Source organism: Dasypus novemcinctus, chromosome 16, assembly GCF_030445035.2.
Source record: "Dasypus novemcinctus isolate mDasNov1 chromosome 16, mDasNov1.1.hap2, whole genome shotgun sequence".
Lineage (NCBI taxonomy): Eukaryota > Metazoa > Chordata > Mammalia > Cingulata > Dasypodidae > Dasypus > Dasypus novemcinctus.
In genome coordinates, this window is record NC_080688.1 from 22,233,834 (window position 1) to 22,258,804 (window position 24,971).

Sequence of the window (24,971 nt, forward strand, 5' to 3'; positions counted from 1 at the left end):
TTCTTTTGTAGAGTTTTAGTGGCAGAAGCTTGTGTTACTGCTGTTCCTTGATTCTTAATTCAACCTGTCCTGGTTTCTAGGGTTGTCCCTATTAGTTTCTCAAAAGTGGTCCCTCAACCACATTTTGTGTTGTAGATACTCTTCCTAGGACTTTGGGGAGGGAAGCTGTAAAGGCCAGAAAAAAAAAAAATTTCTTATTTACTTTTAATTTCCTAATGTGCAATTCCGTGGTGAGCCAGAAGATGGTGCTCTTTGGCAGCCCTCTCAGCATCATCAGCAATTATTCCCAGTCTTCAAGCTGTTTTTCTGGGATAGAAGAGAGTCCCATATCTTTCTTGGATGATTTTAGATAAGGCTAGACAAGAAGTTGAGTGCTGGAAAGATGAGGCCTCACAGGACTCTGTCTTTTCTGTTTTAGGAGACACGGTTCCAGAGCTGGATCCCTACAAGGACTCAAAAGAGCCTGGGGAGGACACCCAGTTGAAACATTATAAGGTGAGCATTTTGTTTGGGTTAAAATCTGGGCTCCAGACCAGTAATCTCTGAATAAAATACAAGGAGTACACCAGAAACCTTAGACCTCTTTGTTCATGAATGGCAAGGAGTAGGACTTGCCGTCCTCACACAAACCTTGGGAGGGTGCCAAAGATCCATGGCGTATTTCTTAAAGAAACTGAGCTTGGTAATGCGGTTACTTGCCTTTGTGCTGAGGTTACTACTTGTGATATTCTGCAGGAAGCTGTAACGTTTACCATGGTTCAGAAGGTTACTGTGCACACCCCACATAGTGTGCAGAAACCTCACACAGAATCTCCAGCCCAGGTTCTCCAGGGAAATCCCAGGCAACTGATAGGCATGGAGGGGGCTGGAGAAGCCCTGCACCTGATACGACACAGATCAGTGAGTCCCAGAGCAGCGTGAATCCTGGTTGGCTTGGCCGAACTGCTGCTATAAGCGTGGCTCTTTCCAATTGAAGGGCCTGCTTGATCCAGTGCAACAAAGGAGAACCAGGTCTCTCAGTGAGAAGATGATTTATTTTGAGTGCACAAGCAAGGAACTGGGGTTCTCTTCCCCAAAGCAGTTCTCTGTGAGAATCTGAGTGATGATTTTTATATGCAATGAAAGAAAAAACAGAAAAAGGAAACAAGTGAAGGTAATGTGGCAAATTTGCCAGATCAGCAAAGATGCAGGATTTCTTGTTATGAGGAACAGGATACACTCTTTAATTTTGTTTTTCCTCCAGCACTTCAGCCTTATTCTTTTTATTTTTTTAAAGATTTATTTTTTATTCTTTCTCTTTCCTTAATCGCCACCCCCCCCCCCCCATTGTCTGCTCTCTATGTCCATTTGCTGTGTGTTGTTTTAGGTCTGCTTACATTCTTGTCAGAGGCACTGGGACTGTGTCTCTTTTTCTTGTGTCATCTTGCTGCATCAGCTCTCTGTGTGTACTGCGCCTCTCCTGGGCAGGCTGCACTTTTTTTGCATGTGGTGGCTCTCCTTGTGGGGCGCACTCCTTGCACATAGGGCTCCCCTATGCAGGGGACGCCCCTGCATGGCATGGTACTCCTGGCGCGCATCAGCGCTGCACGTGGGCTAGCTCACCACATGGGTCAAGAGGCCCTGGGTTTGAACTCTGAACTCCCGTGTGGTAGGCGGATACTCTTATCAGCTGAGCCAAATCTGCTTCCACAGCCTTATTTTGCTATCCCACTTTGAGTAGTTAATCACATCTAAGAGTTAGATCTTCATGTGCAGGCTCCTAAGTTCAGGCTTTTCATAAATCCCATTTCTGCTGACCTCTCAGGTATGTCCTGAGGGCGGATATCATTGATTTAGTGAGCTACAGTGTGCCATGTTATGCCATCTGTTCTTGTTTTACAGCTCAGCTAATTCTAGGAAGGGGTGTTGAGATTGTAGACTGCTTATGGGGGGAATATTCTTAATACACATTTTTTTCAAGTATCGTATAGGAGATTTTTAGGGCCTTGGAATTGTTCTTTATGATTTTGCAATGATAGATATGGCCATTACACATTTCATCAAAACCTATAAAATTGCAGGCTGCAAACAGTAAAACCATAACGTAAGCTACAGACCATAGTTAGTAGCCATACTTCAATATTTGTTCACCAATTTTAACAAACATACCACATGCATGTAAGATGTTATTAATAGGGGAAAATGTGAGAGTGGGAAGAGGTGGGGTATTTGGGAATCCCCTATGTTTTGATGTATATTTTCTCTAATCTAAAGTGTCTTTAAAAATACATTTGAAAAATGTAAATGGATTAAAATCTCCAGGCAAAAGCAGAAATTGGTGCAATGGAGAGAAAGCATGACCCGATTGTATTATGCTCTCTATAAAAATTTTGCCCTTCATTAAAAGACATGTTCAGCTTGAAAGTGAAAACATGGGGGAAAAAATGCCATGAACGTACTCTCCAAATTAGAGCTAGAATAGCTAGACTAATATCAGATAAAACAGACTTTAAGTAAAAAACTGTTAAAGGGACAAAGTGGACCAGTAAATACTGATAAAGTGTCAATTCAACAAGAAGATGTAACAATTAAAAATATATATCCTCCAAACAAAAACACAAAAAGCAAAAAAATATGGATCTGCCTAAAACCTAAGCCCCAAAATAAATGAAGCAAATACTGACAGATAGGAAGGAAGAAATTGATGGTTCTATATTAATAGTAGAATACCTTAATATACCACTTTCAGTAATGGATAGAATATCTTGACAGATCAATCAGGAAAGACTGTATTTAAATACTATACTATAAACAATCTAGACCTAAGAGATGTGTAGAGCAATTTACCCCACAACAGAATACACATTTTTCTGAAATGTACATAAATCATTCTACAGAATTGACCTTTTGTTAGGTCCCAAAACAAATCTCAATTAATTAGAAAAATATCTAAGTCATACAATTTATCTACAACCATAGTGAAATGATGCTAGAAAGCAATAAAATAAGGAGCAATAGAAAATTCAAAATATGTGAAAACAAAACATTGTACTCTTGAACAACCAATGCATGACAGTTAGAGAGAATCACAAGGGAAATTGGAAAATATCTGCATGTGAATGAATTTGAAAACAACACTTTACAATTTGTGTGATGCAACAAGGGCAATGTTTGGAAGGAAATTTATAACTCTATATGTTTATATTAGAAAAAAAAGATTTATAATAAGATACTTGAACATTGGAAGAACTAGATAAAGAAGAGAAAATTAAACCCATTGTGAACAGATTGAAGGAAAACAAAGGTTAGCAAAGAGATACATTAAATACACAAAAACAAACTAGAAAATAAACACAATCATAAATTGTTTCTAGAAAAAACAAAACTAGAAAATAAACACAATCATAAATTGTTTCTTTCAGAAGATACGTAGAGGTAATTTCAGCTAGCCTGATGAAGAAAAAAGAAGACATATTGACTAAAACTAGAAATGAAGAGTGCCGTTATTACTGACTTCACTAAAAAAGGACAATAAGTATAATATCATTAACTGTATGCCCCTGTCCCCACATAAGTGAGCCTAGATGAAATGGACAAATAATTCCTAGAAACACACAAACTTCTTACACTGACTGCAAAAGAACAGGAGAACTCAAAAAAACTATAACTAGTTAAAGGATCGAATCAGTTATCAAAAACCTCTCAACAAAGAAAAGCCTAGGGTGACTTGGCTTCACAGGAAAATTTTAATAAACATTTAAAGAAGAATTAACACCAGTCCTGCTGAAAGTGTTCTCAAAAACTGAAGAGGAGACAAAACTCTTGAATTCATTCTAAGAGGCCAGTATCACCCTGACCGAGGCTTGAGAGACGTGGCATGTTAAAAAAAAAAAAAAAAATTAAAGAACAATATCTCTTCTGAATATAGTTGCACAATTTCTCAACAAAAACATTAGCAAACCAATGCAGTGCCCAATAAAAGAATTATACATCATGACCAAGTAGGATTTGTTCCAGGTATCTAAGGGTGGTTCAACATAAAAACATTAATTCTTTCAATACAACACATTAACAGAATGAAGGAAGTAATTAATGCAGAAAAGGCATCTGGCATAACCCAGCACCCCTTCTAGATAAAAATGCTTAGGAATCTAGGAATAGAAGGAAACATCCTAAACGTGATAAAGAGTATATGTGAAACAACCACAGCTAACATCCTACTAATGATGATAAACTGAAAGCTTTCCCTCTACTGTCAGGATCAAGACTAGGATGCCCACTTTCACCAATGCTATTCAACACTGTACTAGAAATTTGTGCCAGGAGAATTAGGCAAGAAAATTAAAAAAAAAAAAAAGTATCCATATTGGAAAGGAAGATGTAAAATCTTCCCTATTTTCAGATGACATGATGCTGTATACAGAAAATCCTGAAAATTCCATGACAAAATACCTAGAACTAATAAATGAATTCTGCAATGTGGCAGGATAGAAGATCCAAATCCAAAATGCAGTAGTATTTCTATATACAAGCAGTGAACAATCAGAAGTAGATATCAAGGAAAAAATTCCATTTTTGATAGCAACTAAACGAATTTAATATAAGGGAGTAAATTAATCAATTTGTACATAGAAAATACAAGCTATTGCTTAAAAAAATCAAGGAAGACCTAAATAAAAAGAAGGTATTCCATGCATATAGACTGGAAGACTGATTATTGTTATGATATCATTTCCATCCCAAGTGATTTACAGAGTCACTGCAATCCAAATCAAAATTCCATCAAACATATAGCAGATACGGAAAAGGCAGTCATCAAATTTATATGAAAAGACAAGGGACCCCTAATAGTCAAAGCCATCGTGAAAAAGAAAAATGAATTTGGTAAGAGTTATACTTCCTGATTAGAAACACTTGCAAAAGCAGAATAATGAAAACAGCATGGCATAGACCAATAGAATTTAATTGAGAGATCAGAAATCAATCCTCAGATTTATGACCAATTGATTTTTGACAGGAAGTCCAAGTCTGCTCTTGGGGAAAGAATAGTCTCTCCAACAAATGGTGGGAAACGGACTTGGCCCAGCGGTTAGGGAGTCCGTCTACCACATGGGAGGTACGCGGTTCAAACCCTGGGCCTCCTTGACCCATGTGGAGCTGGCCCATGTGCAGTGCTGATGCGCGCAAGGAGTGCCCTGCCACGTAGGAGTGTCCCCTGCGTAAGGGAGCCCCACGCGCAAGGAGTGCGCCCCGTAAGGAGAGCCGCCCAGCGTGAAAGAAAGTGCAGCCTGCCCAGGAATGTTGCTGCCCACACTTCCTGTGCCGCTGACGACAACAGAAGCAGACAAAGAAACAAGACGCAGCAAATAGACACAGAGAACAGACAACCGGAGGAGGGTGGGGGGGGAAATTAAATAAATAAATAAATCTTTAAAAAAACAACAACAACAACAAAAAACAAACAAATGGTGTTGGGGAAACTGGATCTCATTCCTTAAAAATAAACTCAAAATCTATCAAAGCCTTAAATAGACAGAACTATGAGACTGCCTGAAAAAATGCTTGGGGAAATAGCTAAGATTTTGTTAGGCAATGGTTTCTTAAGACTTTAAACCTAATGTTCGTGGAATGAGAGAAAAAGAAAGATACAATGAACTCATCAAAAGTAAAGACTTTAATGCATCAAAGGACTTTATCATGAATATAGAAAGACAACCTATCCAAGAAAGAAAATATTTGGAAACGACATATCCAATTGTTTTAGTTTACCAAAGGGCTTCTGATGCAAAGTACCGGAAATGAGTTGGCTTATACTAAAGGGATTTATTTGGGGTAACAACTACAGTTCCAAGGCTGTGAAAAGGGCAACTCAAGGCACCATAAGAGGTACTTTCTCCCCAGAGTCAGTTCCACATGGTGAAGCAAGATGGCCACCATTCTAAGCCAAGGGGTCCACCTTTCTGCAGATATAGGTGAACCTGGCATTGGCTTGTCTTTTACCAAGCCTCCCCTCTCAGTCTCAGTGGTTCTGCTCTCTTTCTAAGCTCACCCGTAAGCCATCAGGCATATGGCTTCTTTCTCCTTGGGCCTCTGCTCTTTGAGCCTCTCAGAAAATTCTCCCATCGCAGCTCAGTTTTGGGTGAAATTGGAGTCCTTTCTTTCATTATTCAGGATCAAATATATGGTTTCTTTATCTGTGTCCATCTCTGTCTGTGTTTCTGTTTCTATCAGACCCAGTAAGAGGGAAGAGACTAAACCTGAGTCATGCCTCACTGACATGGTCCAATAAAACCTTTTACTGATCTTATCAGGTAATCCAGTCAAAGGCCCCTCAACAGAATTTATTGCAATTCAAGGGTATCACGTCCACTGGAATAGATTAGTTTAAAAACATAATCTTTATCTTTTTGGGATTCATAAACTAATCTCAAACTACCACTAATGAAGGTTTAGTATCCAGAATATATTTTTAAAATTCTTCAACTTAAAAAGAAAAAGGAAAATAACCTAATTGAACTATGGAAAAATTTTGCAACAGACATTTCTCTAACGAATATGCACAAATGACCAAAAGGCCATGAAAATATGCACAACATCATTAACAATCAGGATAATTCAAATAATAACCACAGTGTGATACCATTTCACACTCATTAGAATGGATGCTATTTAGAAAATTCAGAAAATGGAAATGTTGGAAAGAATGTGGAGAAATAGTAAAACTCATGCATTATTGGTGGGAATATAAAATTACCCAGCTTCTATAGAAGAGAGTTTGACTTTTTCTCAGAAATATAAGTATAGAATTACTGTATGACCAGCAATCCCACTGCTGGGTATATATAAAAAATTGAAAGCAGGGATTGAAGAGACATTTGCACACCAACAGTCATAGCAGCATTATTCTCAAGTGCCAAAATATGGAGCAATCCAAGTTTCCATCAACCGATGAATGGATCAATAAAATGAAGTAAATGTATATATGGGAATATTATTCAGATATAAAAGGGAATGGTGTTATGATACATGCATTAACATGGATTGGATGAATATTGAAGACATCAGGATGAGTGAAATAAGTCCAACAAAGGACAAATATTGTAATGATCTCACTGGTATGAAATAATTAGAATAAGAAACCTCATAAGTCAGAATCTAGAATATAGTTTACCGTGGGTTAGAGTAATGGTAGGGAAATGGGGTGTTAAGGATCAGATTGTACAGCATTTCTATTTGGGTTGAGTGTGAATTTTGGTCATGGTTAGTGGTGAAGATATTAAAACATTGTGCATGTAATGAACAGCACTGAATTTTATATTTGTATGGTGTTAAAAGAGGAAATTATAGTTTTTATGTATGTTACTCTGTACAACAAAATCTGTGAAACCTATGTAGATGATGGCCTAGAGTTAATAGTACAGTTTGTAAAATTTCCTTTATGAGTTGTAACAATTCTACAATATTCATACAAGGTGTTAATAATTGGGTGATAAATGGGAACTCTATTTTATGCATGATTGTTCCCTAAACCCACAACTTCTCTAATAAGAAAAAGAAAATAAATTTACAAAAATTAAAATTGGACAAAAATTGTGGGAGAATTAATACATTTCCACTAAAAATAAAAGTTGGGTCAGTTCGTCACCTCTTTCCCACCCTGACAAGAAATGCTAAAGGAAGTTCTTCAGGTTGAAAGGAAAGGACAGTAGAAAATATATTGAAGTTGCATGATGATATAAAGATCTCCAGGAAAGGAACATTCATAGAAATAAATGCCATTGCTTTTGTTTTTTTGGGGGTAGGATAATATAGTTTCATAATTTAGGGTATCTAAAATGCAAATATATGAAAAGTGATGACAAATCAATGGATTCAGGCTTATAATAAATAAGTAGGAAAATTGTGACTATAACTGCTTAATAGTGTAGGGATAGAGGGCCATAGCATGTGTATGATATTGAAATTAAATTGATATGAAAACAGATGAGATTTTTATGGATTTAGGATGGTAAATTTTAGTTTTCTGTGAACCCAAAAGAAAATACAGGAAAAAATTCATAGGAAGAAATGAGAAGGATTTCTAAAGTGTTCACTATTAAAATGAGCAAAGAATTTGAATAGACATTTATCCATACAGGACATACAGATGGCCATGTGTACCTGTGAAATGATGTTCAATATCATTGGCCATTAGGGAGGTGCGAATCATAGCCATAGTAAGATACCATGTAGGTGCTGTATGGAAATAGGTTGGTGGTTCCTAAGGAAATTGGATATGGAACTCTTAATTGACACAGTAATCCCAATTCTAGATATATACCAAAGTAATTGAAATCGTGGCCCAGGACAGTTATTTGTACACAAATGTTAATTGCAGCATTATTTAGAGTATCAGGGTATGGAAGTGATCAATAACTGTTAGATTCAAAGAAAATGTTACAAAGTATAAAATAAGGAAAGAAAAAGAATTTTAGAAACAAGAAATTTGTATACAACCAAGTTAAACAATAAATAATATTTGGACAGTGATGGAAACAATGAAATAATTTAACTAAAATGTGCTATAATTATTTCAATGTATTGGGCTTGCCTGATTTACTGTTTATGTTCCAAAAATGTAAATATGGTAAGTATTTGTTGAAAAATTAATTTAAAATGAGTACATGTAATAAAAACTTGGAGATATACACAAAAAGAGTTAAATAATTTAAGGGAAGCAGACTTGGCCCAATGGATAGGGCATCCATCTACCACATGGGAGGTCCGCGGTTCAAACCCTGGGCCTACTTTACCCGTGTGGAACTGGCCCATGCGCAGTGCTTATGTGCACAAGGAGTGCCGTGACATGCAGGGGTGTCCCTGCGTAGGGGAGCCCCACGTGCAAGGAGTGCTCCCCATAAGGAGAGCTGCCCAGCACGAAAGAAAGTTCAGCCTGTCCAGGAATGGCGCCGCACACACGGAGAGCTGACATAACAAGATGACGCAACAACAAAAAAAACAGATTCCCATGCCGTTGACAACAACAGAAGCAGATAAAGAACAACACGCAGCAAATGGACACAGAGAGCAGACAGTGGGCGGGGGGCGAGGATTGGAGCAGGAAGGGGAGAGAAATAAAAATAAATAAATAAATCTTTAAAAATATATCTATATTTAAGAACTGTTACATTTGAAAAGGTGGAAAACAGAGCAGGCTCCTGTTTGTCACCCTAAGATTGGTGCTTTATTCAGTATTTTCAATAAATAATACTTTATTTTGGGCCAAAATCCAAAGCAGGGAAAAGACTTTGGGAAACTGGGAGCTTAGCACCAAACTCAGGATATATATATAGAGTTAAAATCCCTGGGATAATCTTTCTTGAACTTCAATCACTTATCCATGTGGTGCAGCAGTCCTCCAAAATGTATTCACCAAATGCAGTGAATGTGCCACGATGATGAAAGAGGTTGTTGATGTCTGAGGAGTGGGGTGAGGGGGGTGAGGGGGTATATGGGATCTCATTTTTTTAAATGTAACATTTAAAAAAAAAATAAAGGAAAAAAAATCTAAAAAAATTCTATGTTTTCTCTTCAGAGAGTCATTTGGCTAAGAATAGTATGAGGCAGTAGCGGTATCTTCATTGTTAGACACAGTTTTATAAAATATGACATCGAATGTTGAAATAAATTGGGAGCCAGTGCTGGCCATTGTTCAATGTATCTTTGAATTCCCTGGCATCCTGTTAAACTATAAACCCTAGTTCCATAGTCTGAGATGGGCTCCTCTGCAAAGCACCCACATGTATGCATTCTAAAGATACAGCTATCACATAAGTGTGGATACTGAGGCCCTGTTGGGCGTCTGTGGTTGCTAAGAAAACTTGTTCTCAAATTTTGATGCCTATTGAAATTATACCTTGAGTTTTCAAACTTATAACAGCCACAGAACCCCCAGGAACAATTAAATAAGGAGCTCAGTTGATAGGGCTCAGTCATTAGAATGTGTTGAAGTTTTTAGGAGATTTCATTGTGCAGAATCTTTTGACTTCCATTCCCATAGAGTAAAGAATGCAATTCTAGAAATGTCTACATTAAATGTGCAAGTAGTCATGAGCAAAAAATATTACATATTTCAATAAAAGGAAAAGTTCTTACACGTACACATCAGTGTAGGTTTATATATCTCAATGTTTTTCTAGTGATATTTGCAGTCATATTCAGACAAAAAAGTCCAGTAAAATTATGAAATTAAAAAAGTAAAATCCCTCAATTCCACTCCAATATAAATACAAATTATTAGTAAGAAAACCATAAAATTACGTATTTCTCTATGACAGGTATTTAAATATTAATTTTTGCCATACAAACAGAAAGTTATAAAACAGGCTCCTCATTTTATTTTAGGAGTTATTAGTAACATTTTTAACATGTCCTAATGACTATTTGTTCTCCCCCAACACACCCCTCCCCAATGCTCCACCTCAGTAAACTGTTTTTTTTTTGTCACAATGTTAGAGTCAATCCCAATTTTTCATATTTCTTCATCTTTATTTTTGATTCTAGCATTCCTCTAGGAAATTCTACTTTTTGTCCGTATAGACATAGCATAGATGGTTCCTATTGAATTTCCAGACTTTGAATATTTCCTATTACAAAGAATGATCTGCAAAGCATTTTTGAATTAATTATCCTTTCAGTTATCCCTCTCAATGGCTTTTTATCTCTGATTTCCAACATTGTAGGAGGAATTTAATTTTTTAATTATTTTCTAAATCCAGTTACCAAATTGCATCTCATTAACACCATGATGATGTTCAGTAACTGTCTATCTTGGTAATCAGCGTTTGTTCCCTGGAGAGGATCACTCATTAGATACCAACAGAGGTTGATTATTCCCTTAGAAACAAAAGATTAATTGTTCCATACTTTGGCAGAAAAGCAAATTGCTGCTTTTCTGTTGAACTTGCCTCAGAATTGAGTTCACCTGATTGATTGTGCCATCTTATTTTTAAGATTCCTGGGAGTCCTCCAATAGATGAGATTTGAGTTTGCCTTACTCCTTACTAGTTATTAATGCTATGAATTTCCATACATTGTTTATATCAAAGTACTATCTTAAAATATATACATTTTATGGGTATGTGAGTTTTACTTTCCCAGTTACTTTATTTCTTGCCAATTGAGGCTAAGCTTCTTCAGAGAACCACAGTTAATGGGTTTATCCACATTTCTCACTCATTCCTCAATAGATTGTGATATAGTTTACATCTTCTCCACGTACATTGACTACTCATGACTAGCTTATTACCTCCACCTCAATGAATCAACTGAAAGCCTCTTCATCTACCATGATTCCTCAAAAAATTCCTTGATTTTGTTCCTTCTATAATCCCTCTGTGTCCTGGTCTCTTAGGTCACAACACTCTCTAGGATTATTTCTGGCTTCACTTTCTAGGGAAGCTCTTTCTGAAGTATTAAATGTTAAAACTCCTCAGAACTCAGCCCCATTATTTCGATCTTTCTATCTAGGAAATAATTCCATTCTTTTGACCCCATTTATCATCTATAATTATAGAGGAGAGATCCAAGATGGCAGAGAAGAGAAGAGCAGCCTGCACTGCTCCTCCAGAAACAGGAGGAATGTACACAGGTTTCCTTGGCAGAAGGGAAGCCATGGAACCTTGGGTCAGTCAGAGAGGGCGGCTAGAGAGAGGGGGGAGGGGGGCCCTAGTTTCTGTGGGAGAGGGAAGTTGGGGGAGATAGGGCAGGTAAGCCAGGACACAGCCAGCTCAGAGGGAGAGGGAAGCTGGGAAACTGATTTGGTTTGAAGACCAGCACTCAGCCTGCTCTGTGAGCGAGGAAATGCACCAGGCCACGAGGGTCTTGAGGTGGGGGAGCTGTGGGGAAAACAGTTGTGGGGACTGACAGCCAGTTGTCCTAGGAGGAGAGAACAGTAGAGGGGAGGGAAGGTGTATGGATAGGCCATATATCATATGGTTCCTGAGTATAGGAAAAATGCCAGCAGGTGCTGAAGGGCTCCAGGTTAGAGGGAAGGGGCCCGCTGCTCAGGTGGGCTCTTGTACCTACCTGCCCTGGGACAGAGAGGAACTGGATCAGTTAGGGCATGGACTGACAGGTGCCTAACAGCCCAGAAGAGCTGGGAGCCAGGAGAAGCAGCCCACAAGCTGCCAGAAGTGATACTAACCTGAGGGAAAGGGGGACCAGGTGAGGCAGATGGCAAGCCATCAGAAGCTCATCCAGCCTGAGGGAAAGGGATGCAAGGAGAGGCAGCCCTGTGGCTCTAAGGTGCCCAAGCAGCCTGGAAGAGGAGGGATCCAGGGAGCAATCCAGTGGGTTGTCAAGCAACCAGCCAGCTCCCTGGGGTTGGGGGAGGAGTGCTTCAAGCAGACTCATGACAGGAAACTTAGGCTGAGACTTTTTTTATTTTTGTTTTTATCCTTTATTCTTTATTTTTTTCTCTGCAGCTGGGCACCTTACCTGCAGAGGGCAGACTGTAGGTGGAGTATGGGCAGCCTGAGATTGTTGCTGCTGGTCTGAAAGGGTGGACTGTTTTTTTCCTTTTATCTTTTTCTCTTTGTTTCTTCTTTTCTTCTTTATTTTCTCCTTGTATTCTTTCTTTTATTTTTCCCTCTTCTTTTGGTGTTCTTTCTTTCTACCTTCTCTTGTTTCATCTTTTTTTCTTTTATCATCTTTCCAGGTTCATTTTATTTTTTCCCATTTCTTTTTTGTATTTTTATTCTGTCTTTTTTATTCTTTTTTTCCTTTTGTATTCTTATTCCTTTCTTAAAAGTTTTTTTCACTTTGATTGCTAATATATTTTTTTCCTGGTTCTTTTATGTTTTCTTATCATCTGTGCTTTTAGAACTTATACTTTTCCAGTCCAAATCTAATATATGACTTCTAGACCTGAACAAAAATTATAAACTGAGACTTTTAGAGTTTTCCCATCAGTGTCTTAAATGGAATCACATCATTTGAAAACATTTCTCTTTTTTAAAAATCCAAACCTGTTTGAGTAAACATACCTGTCCAGTGGCTCACTAAAGAAATTTTAGGGCTATTTTTCTTTCAAAATATTAACATTTATAAGAGAGATTTTCCATGTCTAAAAATGTAATAAATATAAATCATGTATGCAAAGAAACTTTGCAAATTTTCCTTTAAATTGGCTCTTCTAAAGTGACTCTTAAACCCGTAAGGCCAGATTCTATGTTTTATCTAATAGTATAACTCCATGGTCTTGGAGAGTTCTAACAACATGATGGCCTTCAACATAATCATGTATGAAAAAAAAGAGATTATCAGTTGCCTCAAGAATATTGTAAAGCAAATAGGGCTGCAAACACATTGGGCTATATAAGAAAACCATGAAAATGGAATAATTGATTTCCTACAATGCATGCTCCAAAAATGATAAAAATTGCAACATTTTTAAATTTCAGGAAGAGTGACTTAAAAAAGAAAAAGACAAAATATTTCTTTGTATATAAATATCTGTCCCTAAAATGGAAATATATTGCTTGATTTTACTACAGAAATAATTTATTCTTCTATATCTCAAAATATGTCTGAATATTTTTATACTTTTAATATTAAAGTTTAGTTAAAGTCCATCTTATTAATAGGAAAATAACAATGAACTTTGATCATTTCCTTTTGGAACCCCTAATATTTTGAAAATTGGATCGTTTTACAGTACTGAGAACGTAAGGTAGATCCAACATGAAAAAAATGTATATAGGATGATCTTTCCCTCAGTTGTTAGTAAAATATACACCATGTATAACAATGAATCTATTTTTCCTTGAATATATTTTTTAAGCAGAAAGGTTTCTATGTATATAGAGTCACACTGATGCCTACAGCCTGAAAATGTTGGTCGATTATAATTCCTCTTAGAAATACAGATTAGTAGAAGTCTTCTTCTATAGATATTCTAGACTACTTACCAGCACAACCAAATTTCATAAAATGGTGAGACCTCTTAGAAAATGTTAGTTGATTTTGAAACTTTTAGGAGGAATTCAAGGACACAAATTGTTTTCCTTTATTACATCTTCATGATTTACCGAATTTGAGGAAATACATTGTGAGATAGAAACCAAGTCTTGATTAGATTTACCTAGACAGTCATTTGAGATAATAAAGGTGCGGCTTTTGAATTATACAACTGATGAGGTTATTAATGGGATAAAAGTGACTTAACAATTGAAATGGTGTCTTTTCTACAAAGAGAGAGAAGCCCAGAAGCCCTGAGTATGGTGAAAGCAGCCTCATGAAGACATTGATCTTTGCATTCTCAGTCTGTTTGGGTTCTGGGGAGTAAGGGAGAGAATTTTAACCAGGCCGGAGAGACCACATTTATTTAATAAATGTTTTGTTTTATTTTACTTTACTTTACTTTACTTTACTTTACTCTTTACTTTACTTTACTTTACTTTTTACTTTACTTTTTACTTTACTTTTTACTTTACTTTACTTTACTTTACTTTACTTTACTTTTTACTTTTCTTTTCTTTTCTTTTCTTTTCTTTTCTTTTCTTTTCTTTTTTTATTTTATTTTTTAACAGAAGGTATTTCATTTGAATGTACTCAGTTGGACTTTGGCCCTCTCAGGTCAGGTTAAGTTATTATGGAATTATAATTTCTTTGGATTTAGAATTCTTCAGTAATTTCAAAAGGGAAATTCACCTGATATTACCATTCAGAGCTGTTTTATTCAGTAAGACCAGTGGGACAATAAACAAACAAATAAATATATGATGATAAACTAAATGAGTAACCTGAAGAAATAGTAGAGTTGTTATAAAATCTACAGGAAGGGCAAAGGCTATCTTAGGTTGGGCTTCTCCATACACATGGGTGTGCTTCCTTTTTTGGCTCACGAAGATGTCTTTATTCCAGATCTCAGCTTCCATGGTTTTTCTCTTAAAGCTATTCTCCCTTCCATCTCTTGCCTCCCTGACCATTTTTGTCCAGACCGACAGTGGTTTCATTCATATAAGTCTTTCCAAATGCTTGTTGCTATAGCATGCAGGAAGTAGGGGTCCAAGCCTCCGACAGTAAGACTTTCCAAAGTCTTTCCTGGATAACTGCATTTTCAGTCTCACCAGTTCCAAGTTTAGTTAATTCCCCAAATGGGCCACTATCTTCTGGGGCTTGTTTTCTGGAAGCCTGGAATTTCCAAAATCAATCCCTGGCTTCATTGTGCTTTCCTTTCACATTTTGTTATAAGCAGCAAGGAGAAGCAAGACCATTTTCCCCATATTTCGGTTGGAAATCTCCTTGGTTAAATGTCCAAGCTCATTTTTTTCAAGTTCTGCTTTCCATGTAACATCAGGATTGAATCTTGCTAAGTTCTCTGCAATATTAGAGCACAGATCACCTTTCCCTCAGTTTCCAATAATAGTTTCATCATTTCCTTCTAAGACCTTTCAGAAATAATTATAGGCTTCATATTCCTATCAACAGTCTCTTCAAAGCAATCTAGGTATTTTACTTCAAGCAACTCACCTCTTGACCTTTTGATTATAAAACCATTCTAGCACATTTGGTAATTGCAGCAACACAAGCACATTCTCTTCATACCAATTTCTGTATTAGTCTGCCAAAGAGCTGGTGACACAAAGCACCAGAAATCTGGGCTTTTATGAAAGGTATTTATGTGGAGTAAAAGCTTTAAGTTCCAAGGCTCTATAAAGCCCAACTCAAAGACTGCTTTCTCACCAGAGTCAGTTGCCGCATGTTGAAACAAGATGTTCACTGATATCTGGCTGGTCTCTTCCCCTGTGGGCTTCATCCTCCTCTTTAGTCTCTATTGTCCCAACACTTGAGATTCATCCTTTGAAGTCCTCTCTCTCCTGGCATTGGACTTATCTTTCAAGGCTTCCTATATCAGTCTTTGCTCTCGTCACAACATCAGCTATAAGTTGTGAGGCTTTACTTGTTTGAGCCTTCTTTCTGTCACATGGCCAGATAAAAAAGTGGCAGAGCTCTCTCTTCCTTGTGTCTCCTTGAGTGAGTGTTCATTTATATCAGACCCAGCAAGGGGCAATGTCTCACCTTGAGACATGCTTCCTGATATAGTCAAATGAAAACCCTAATATTAACAAGTAATGTAATCAAAGACTCCTGAGCTAAATTTAATGCAATGGAAGGATGTCACACCCAGAAGAACAGACTAGTTTACAAACATAATCTTTACCTTTTTCGAATTCATAAAATCACCTCAAACTGCCACATACCTTCAATAAAATATCAGACTGTTTAAATAGGATTTCTCACAAACTCCCTTCATTTTTTATCTTCTGAGCCTCCTAATTCTAAGGATTGTAGGACATGACAATGCCTTGATGACCCATATAGTTCTGATATTTTTTTTAAAGATTTATTTTTTAAATTTTTCTCCCCACTTCCCCATTGTCTGCTCTCTTGTGTTCATGTGCTGTGTGTTCTTCTGTGTCCGCTTGCTTTCTCGGTGGCACCAGGAATATTGTCTCTTTTTCTTGCATCATCTTGCTCCATCACTCTGTCTGTGTGTGGTGCCATTCCCGGGGGGCTGTGCTTTTTCTACACAGGGCAGCTCTCCTTATGGGGTGAAGTCCTTGTGCGTGGGGCTCCCCTATGTGGGGGACTCCCTTGCATGGCATGGCACTCCTTGCGCATGGCAGCACTGCTTGTGGGCAAGCTAACCACACCGGTCAGGACACCTATATGGTAGGTGGGTGCTCTATCAGTTGAGCCACATCTGCTTCCCAGTTCTGATATACTTTTTTTAAGATTTATTTATTATTATTTTTTAAATTTCTCTCCCCTTCCCCCGCCCCCAGTTGTCTGTTCTCTGTGTCTATTTGCTGCATGTTCTTCTTTGTCCACTTCTTTTGTGGTCAGTGACACAGGGATCTGTGTTTCTTTTTATTGTGTCATCTTGCTGCATCAACTCTCTGTGTGGGTGGTGCCATTCCTGGGCACGCTGAACTTTCTTTTGCGCTGGGCGGCTCTCCTTACGGGGTACACTCCTTGCGCATGGGGCTCCCCTACTCAGGGACACCCCTGCGTGGCATGGCACTCCTTGCGCGCATCAGCACTGTGCATGGGCCAGCTCCACACGGGTCAAGGAGGCCCGGGGTTTAAACCACGGACCTCGCATGTGGTAGACGGACACCCTAACCACTGGGCCACGTCCGCTTCCCAAGTTCTGATATTTTGATGCAGGGAACTTGCTTGTCAAGATTGGCATTATGGGAGCTATTGATCCCGTCTGGTTGTTCAACTACATGAGAAAATACATTCTTAGGTTTCTTGATTGCTTTCCAAATCCATGGGAGTGATACTTAGAACTCAGTGTTGATTGAATTAAATTGTTAGACATCACATGTGGAAGAACCAACATGATTTAGAACAGGTATATACAGAAGGGAAGTAAAGTCAGATGAGAGTGGAAATCCAAAAGATAGGGATGGATGTTGGAGACCAATGCTAGTGCAAAATCATAAATAATTATATCTGAGCAAGTCCAGACTTCTTTCCCTGGTGGTGGAGACCCTATTCCAGATGTGACATAGGTCAGGAATCCTTACAATTTCGAATAAGGTGCAGAATTGTAAATATCTGCAAATCATGGTCTAATTAATTAATACAATTAAATGATTTTCACATTCTTATATGTAAAATGAAGATACCCATGTCATCTTCATGAGTCAGAAATGCCATGACCTCTGACATTTGACCCTGGGAGAGGAGAATCTTCTTCTTACCTCTCTTGAAACATACTTTATCTTCCTGTTGATTGGCTGGTTTGAAAGTTTGGGATTCATGACAAGTGGGTCTGGAATTCAAGGTCAGGAATTGTGTCTGAGGCTTTTTTCTACCTTCTCAGGTTTGACCATCTACGGTTGTCTAGTTGTGAGTGAAACTCCAGAAGAAAAACCTCATCTGACCTATTGACTATGGAAGCACAGGTGAGTAAGGAATTCTTCTTTAACTGAAATTGCACCTTTGTTGGCATTAAACAGTCAGATTTCTTTTATTGGCAAGGATATTCCAAGAGTATTTTGGAGCTATTCAAGGATCTGAGCTTTAGTTGCTCTTACAGGACTCTAGAAAAAGTATTTTAATATTGGGACTCATCCAGAAATATTCTCTTCTACTGTAACATTAGATTGTTCAAGCCTCTATTACGGCTGTATATTCTCTGAAAAGGTGAGATGTTTTCTTTTTCTCACCCAGCTCATTGCCTCATTGGAGAACTTAATGCAATCCTGGATCATGTTAGCACCTAAAATTGGCTTAGGCATGCAGTGAAAGAGATGATAGAAATGAATAAGAATAGAACTTATAGGAGGGATGTTGAGGTTTCAGCAGGTGCATTCAGTAAATCCAATATTACAGGTACTAGGGTGTAGGCTGTGCATTGTTGCCGGAAGCAAAAAAGAAAGTTAATCAATGAAAGGAAATGGAGAATAGTTTATTTTCTCCAATTTTTAATTTTCTTATAGTTTTCATAGAATTTATTTGCAAATTTTGAAATATTAAAAATATCTGAAATTATCCTAACCACTGTTGTTCCCAATTGCAAACTTTGAATTTTGTAAATCAACTTTATTGAAATTTTATAAATGGATGCAATGAATAAGAATTATTTTTATCTTAATTGTGGTTGAGCATCCAGAAGGAGTATACCAGGTAGAATAAAATATATGGCTCAGTAAAAGTTTTCAAGATTTGGATAGACTAGAAGCCTTCAAGGGGCTATTTTCATGGTTTAATAGATAAGATGAAGATACAAGAAATATAATGAAAATGTGTGTGTAAGCCCCAGAAAATGTTGAAAATGGGATGTATCTTACCACAGGAATGGAGTAAGGACAGTTTTCAATACAGCAGATATAGGGGCCCTTGGCCTGTGATCCTGAACATCTGTATTTCTACCTGATAATGGATGCCTTATTATACAGAGTTGAGGGTGGCAGAACTTATTGACCCTTGTTTCTGTATGCAACCTGTTCAGTTCTGTAAAATTCTAGATAGTTCTTCAAAGTTCCCTGTAATTTTAATGAATAATAGTTCTCTTTAAAATTTATTTTATTTTAAAGGAACTTTAGATTACATAAATATTATATAAAAAAATAGGAGATTCCTATATGCCCCACCCCTCCCTCTCCTACCTTTTCCACATTAACATCTTTTATTAGTGAAGTACATTTCTTAAAATGGATGAAAACATATTGAAGCATTGCTACTATCCATGAATTATTGTTTACATTATAATTTACACTCTGCTCGCATAATTTTAAAGGTTATTACAAAATGTATAAGGTCCTGTATCCATCATTGCTATGTCATGCATGACAACTCCAATGTTCCAAAAATGCCCACATGTTACACTTTGCATTGCTAGATGAGTAAGTCTCTAATAGAAGAATAATAAGTCTACTGTCAACCATTTTTCATTCCCAACTGGTCTTGAAGATTTAGGGAGGGTGATGCTCATTCTGATTCTAATTGAGGTTGGTCTTAGATCCCATGGGTCAGATGGATGAAACTATCTTGCTTACAATTGCAGACACTGTGTTTCTTGTGATTGTATGTGTACGTCATCATCTCCTTGTTAGTTTACTTGGGTGAGTCCAATGAAATGGAGAGTGGGTGTTTCAACTGTGATGAGATTTCATAGCTCAAGTAGCACATGAACGGGCCAAAGATTTAAGTCTCTGGGACATACAGTTAACAAGTAAAGTGCTAATTATAGGTTCAAATAAAAAAGGCAGAAGAGCCATGTGTAGGGACTCTAAAGGAGCCTAACTAACTCTTTTACCCTGGGAAGACTAAATTCCAAAGTAAGGCCCTCTGAGAGGTTGCTGAATTCCTGAGTTTGTCTGCCCTGCTTATAGTGTCTAGATACTGGATGTTTCTCTAGCCTTCAGTACCCCCACCGTTTGAAGCATTTACTGTGGTGCGCAATGAGATCCTACTGAGACACGCATAAGCATAATCTCTGGAATGACTTCCTGACTCACTTTGAAATCTCTTTAATCATAAAAACTCATTTGTATTTAAAATTTCCTCCTTCTTGTGGAGGGTTTTTTTCCAAAAGCATTGTTAGTTTGTGCATGTTAATAACCCCTTGGTGCCAGGGAGGCTTATCCTCGAGTCATGTCCCACACTGGGGGGAAGGTAGTGCATTTTTATGCTGAGTTGACTTAGAGAGCAGCCACATTTCAGCAACAAGGGGGCTTTCAGGAGGTAACTCTTAGGCAATGTGTAATACTAGGCTAAGTTCCAGTTTCACAAGAAGAGGCTCATATGTATAATCATCAATAAAGGGCCTGGCATAATGGTCTGTCTTCCTTCACAAGGTACTGCCCATGATCTCGGGATTCCTGCCACTCTGTTTGAGAACATAGCAGGACTCCCCAGGATGGGAATACAATATTCTTTTGGTTAGTGTGTGGGTCTTCATCCACTGAGAAAAATTCCCCATGAACACTTGAATATATTCATATCTCTGAGAGGCATACTCCCGTTGCACCCCTCCACACACTTCCCCCCATCACTGACACCCACACCAGTGAGCTTCCCTTGCCACAGTTGTGAGCCTTCTGTGATCCAAAGCCTCTCAGAAACAAAAAGCCAAAATTCAGTCAGGAACAATTATTAGAAAACAGAATAAAACAACACTAATTTAATAATAACAAAATCCAAAATGAAAAAAAGAAATACAATAAAAATTTTTAATACATTGTGTCTTTCATCACTGTAAGGTCTGTTATCTTGTATGTGCAGTGAGGTTTTCTTCTGTATGCTTCCCCAGTGTGTACTTTTTACATTTTATCTTCAAGGAAGCTTTAGGTTACAAACATCTCATAGAAAATATAAGGGATTCCTATATATCGAACAACTTCCCTGTTTTGCACTCTCCCATATTAATAACATTTTACATGTGTATTTATATTTCTTAAAATTGATGTACAAATATCGAAGCATTGCTAGTAAACATGGTCAGTATTTGCGTTATCATTTGTGTTTTGCACCATTTCTTTTATAGGTTTTGGTAAAATTTAAAATGGGCTCTATCTGTTATTGCAAGATTATGCAGAACCATTGCCCTATGTTCCATGTATTTTAACCAACCCCTCTCCCCTTCTGAACCTACGGTAACTGCCAAGTTTCAATTTTTGAAGAATCAGATTCATAGTTACTTTCAGTAATATTGAGGGCTTGACATATCTGTTTGTTTCCTTTTATTACGCACTGCCTCGGTTCTCAAGGAATTCTTGTCCCTGTAATTGAGCAAACTCCCAGGATAGGAGTTTGATATTTTCTGGATTATTATATGGTTCTCCACCTACTGAGATAAAACACTATGACAAGATAAGCACTTACATATTCCATAGAGGCATGCTCCAGGTGTGCGCTCTCCCACATAACTCCCACACCTGATGCCCTATACAATAGCCCTTCTCTTCCATATTTGTCAAAAGAACATCCCACCACTGTAGTTTTTACAATTTTTTTCCATTGTATTTTTTAAAAAAGCATGTCCCCACTCTTTTGTTACCAAATTCTGCACTATTCTGCCAAAGGGGTGCCGATGCAAAGTATCAGAACTCTTTTGGCTTTTATAAAGGGTATTTATTTGGGGTAGAAGCTTACATCACAAGACCCTTAATAGTCCAAATTAAGGTACCGTAAGATGTACTTTCTTACCCAAAGTGATTTGCCATGTACTGAAGCAAGATGGTGGGCAATGTCTTTGATGTTTCAGCCTTCCTTCTGTCTTGTTAAGGTTCTGTGGCCTCACCTTCTTCCAATTTCAGGTGTAGCCTGGCATAAGGCTCATCTGTTCCCAAGGCTCATTTCTTTCTGGGCTCAACTGCTCCATTCTCTTCGCAATGTCAGCTCTAAACTATCAGGCTCATCTCTCTTCCCCAGGTGCAGGATCCTCTATGTATCTTCCTTGTGTCTACTTCTGTTAGTGTCTGTTTTATCACCCAGTGAAGGAGGTAGGGATGCAGCCTTTCATACCATAATCTTAACAAAATTTAATCAAAGCCCTATCAGCTGAAGCTACTACAATCAGTTATCACACCCAGAGGAACAGACTTATTTACAAACATAATCTCTTTTTGAAATTCAAAAACAATTCCAAATGCTACACCTGCAATTTCCCAGAGTTCACCTGCTCATTCCTCTAACCCTCCCTGCAGTTCTAAGTATAGTCCAACCCAACTACCAATACTCCCTCTCACAGATCAGCACTGTCAAACCCCGTCACATCACTATACCACTCTCATGCCCATCCACTGCCCAACCACACCCTTCCACCTTATAGGTTTTGCCCATATGTCTGTGGGCTCACCACCATGTACTCCCTTTCTGTGTCATTTACCTATCTTCTATACTTTAGCTCTGGATGTCTACTCAGTTTGCTTAAGTCATATCAGTGAGGTCAAGTAATAATTTTCCTCCTGGGGCTGGATTACTTCACTTAACATAAGTTCTTTAAGATTCGTCCACATTGTCCTGGGTGCTAAAACTGCATTCCTAACCACACTATAAATTAAATTTAGATAGAGTGCACTTAACACATTAGCTGATTGGATTTGTCAGTTATGCATAATTATGCATAAATAAATGATTTTATAAATGAGAGAGAAATGAGGTCATATATACAGGGGAATAATCTATACTCAATTTTTAAAAATTACATATCATGTTTATTTTTTGCCTTTTGAAGAGTCTGTAGATTTACTTGAAATTGGTGAAAAAATAGTGTTTTAGTAATGAACAGTCAATTTCAAGTTGTATAATCAACATCATGTAGTCATAATTACAAAGTTACTGGAAAATTTCCAGGTGAATAGCACACTACATGCAATGTGATATTCCTTTACAGTGGAGTTTGATGTATTCGGAGTTTGTGTGTGTCTGTAAGTGTATCAAAAAGGCAGGTTGCAGTTCAGTATCAAGAGTTACCTTAAAATTTTTGTGCTTAAATACATAGTTTCTTCTTTCTCAGTTCTGACATTTTGAGCATCACACTTAGGAAATGCATAAGGATGGCCCTATGTGAACCCAAATCTCTGTGATATTTTAGAAGTCAGTGACCTTCAAAGATGTGAGTATAGACTTCACTGAGGAAGAGTGGGCCCTCCTAGACACATCGCAGAGAAAGCTTTTCAGAGATGTGATGGTGGAGAATATCAACCATCTTGTCTCAGTAGGTGAGTGTCTCAAAAATTATCATCTATATGCAGTTATCTCTGTCTAGCATCTTTTTAAATTACTCATCTGCTATCTACCTATATATTTAGCATATATCATCTTCCATCTATTTTTCTAATTATTTAGATCAGTTTCTCCACGTTGATGTATAATCTTTATGTTCTTTAATATTAAATTTTTATTTTTTTATTTTAATAAATTATATTATTTTATAGTGCATACAATTGCCTAAGTGAAATTTGTCTTCTCACATTTTTACTTACATCTATTTTACCCCAATAGAAATTAATCTTCTAAACCAGAACTTAATTTATTTTTTGAATCTCAATTTCCAACACTCAGGGCAACATTGAAAAGTCAGTGAAGAATTTTTGAGTGAATAAATGACTATTTTGAAATAAATATTTTGCTTCATGTGCTATGCTGAATCTTTAGAACACAGTAGTAAAAACGCATATATCCTTTCTCATAGAATTTAGATGAGAATGTGGAGTTTATGATTATTGGATTATTTTTAGCATAGTAATAGAATCCTCCCTTTTTTTTATCGTAATAGATTATTAACAGAATCTCCTCCCTTTTAGAATTTAGAGGATTCTGCAATCTCTCTTTGAACTTGTGCATATGCAGTAACAACTAGTGGTCCCCAATGAAACGGGCGCAAGGTCAAGTGTAAAGTCCTGTTGCAATATTGTCAGTGTTCCATGATCAATGTATTGTTGAACTATAGACCTTAATGCTTACCTTATTCTTTGATAACCTATCATGGACTTACAGATAGTTTGCTGTTCTTAACAGAGTTCAAGATTCAGGTATATTTTTTTTCCTATAAACAGGATATCAGATCTGCAAATCAGATGTGCTTTGCCCCTTGGATCAAGGAGAAGAAGTGTGGAGAGAAGGTATAGGACTTCTCCAGAACCAGAGTCCAGGTGAGTTCTAAATACATGGGCATCAGTAGAAAAGGACCTCATAAGATCCTATGAAAGTGCTTGAAAATATCAACTTCCAGTTTCCTTAAGTGAGTTCTGATTTCTGAACTGTAGGTAAGCATATTGGGGAAATTTACATCATTTGTGGTCATTATTCCATACACTGTCAAGCTCTATTCAAGTGTGTTTGACTTTGGGAAAGGGATATTCATTTGCTAATGCAATTAATCTTTCAATAATTATCCTGATCCTGATCCTACTCTTGGAATATTTTCCCTCTTTTTTACCTCCCAGACATCCCAAATTCTTTTTCTTTTTCTCATATTTCAATCCTGAAAATCTTTTCTGATTATATCTTATACTGTTTACTTTTGCTATAGTATTCATAAATTTGATATTTTTCCCAACTAAGTGGGAATGTTTGAAACATGACAGTGAAATTTGGAACTCTTCAACATTTTCATTCCGCTCTTTCTACTGGAACAATTTACTGTGTTTTTTCCAATTATTACAGGCAGGAAAAGAGCATTTGAAAATCAAGAAATGATAGAAATGATATTCACCCAGCATTTCTGCAGGAAAGACACTTCTAACACCATTCATTTGGTAAGCTTCATTATGTGAACCATAGTTTTCAAATAGATCTCTGGGGTTGGAATGAATTAGGAATTCAATGTAATTACCTAACTTTAATTAATATTCAGATTAAGAACTAATCCAGCAAAACTTTACCAAAGGGAAAAAGTAACCTGGACATAAGACTAACACAAATTCATATAAAAAGATGATTGCATGAAAATGTTTCACAAATATAATCTTTGAAACATTGTGAAG

General features: G+C 37.2%; 1 protein-coding gene across 7 annotated transcripts in view; it reads left to right on the forward strand.

The window, feature by feature from the left end:
* Positions 1 to 24,971, forward strand: part of LOC101440592 (zinc finger protein 596-like) — a 73,112-nt gene that overhangs the window by 37,279 nt on the left and 10,862 nt on the right. For all 7 annotated transcript variants that reach the window (XM_071208421.1, XM_071208420.1, XM_071208427.1 and 4 more), the window contains 5 exons: positions 419 to 495; positions 17,858 to 17,939; positions 23,078 to 23,204; positions 24,042 to 24,137; positions 24,652 to 24,743. In XM_071208421.1, coding sequence (XP_071064522.1) covers positions 17,928 to 17,939; positions 23,078 to 23,204; positions 24,042 to 24,137; positions 24,652 to 24,743 — 327 coding nt within the window. In that variant the 5' untranslated portion in view covers positions 419 to 495; positions 17,858 to 17,927. The remainder of the gene's footprint in view (positions 1 to 418; positions 496 to 17,857; positions 17,940 to 23,077; positions 23,205 to 24,041; positions 24,138 to 24,651; positions 24,744 to 24,971) is intronic.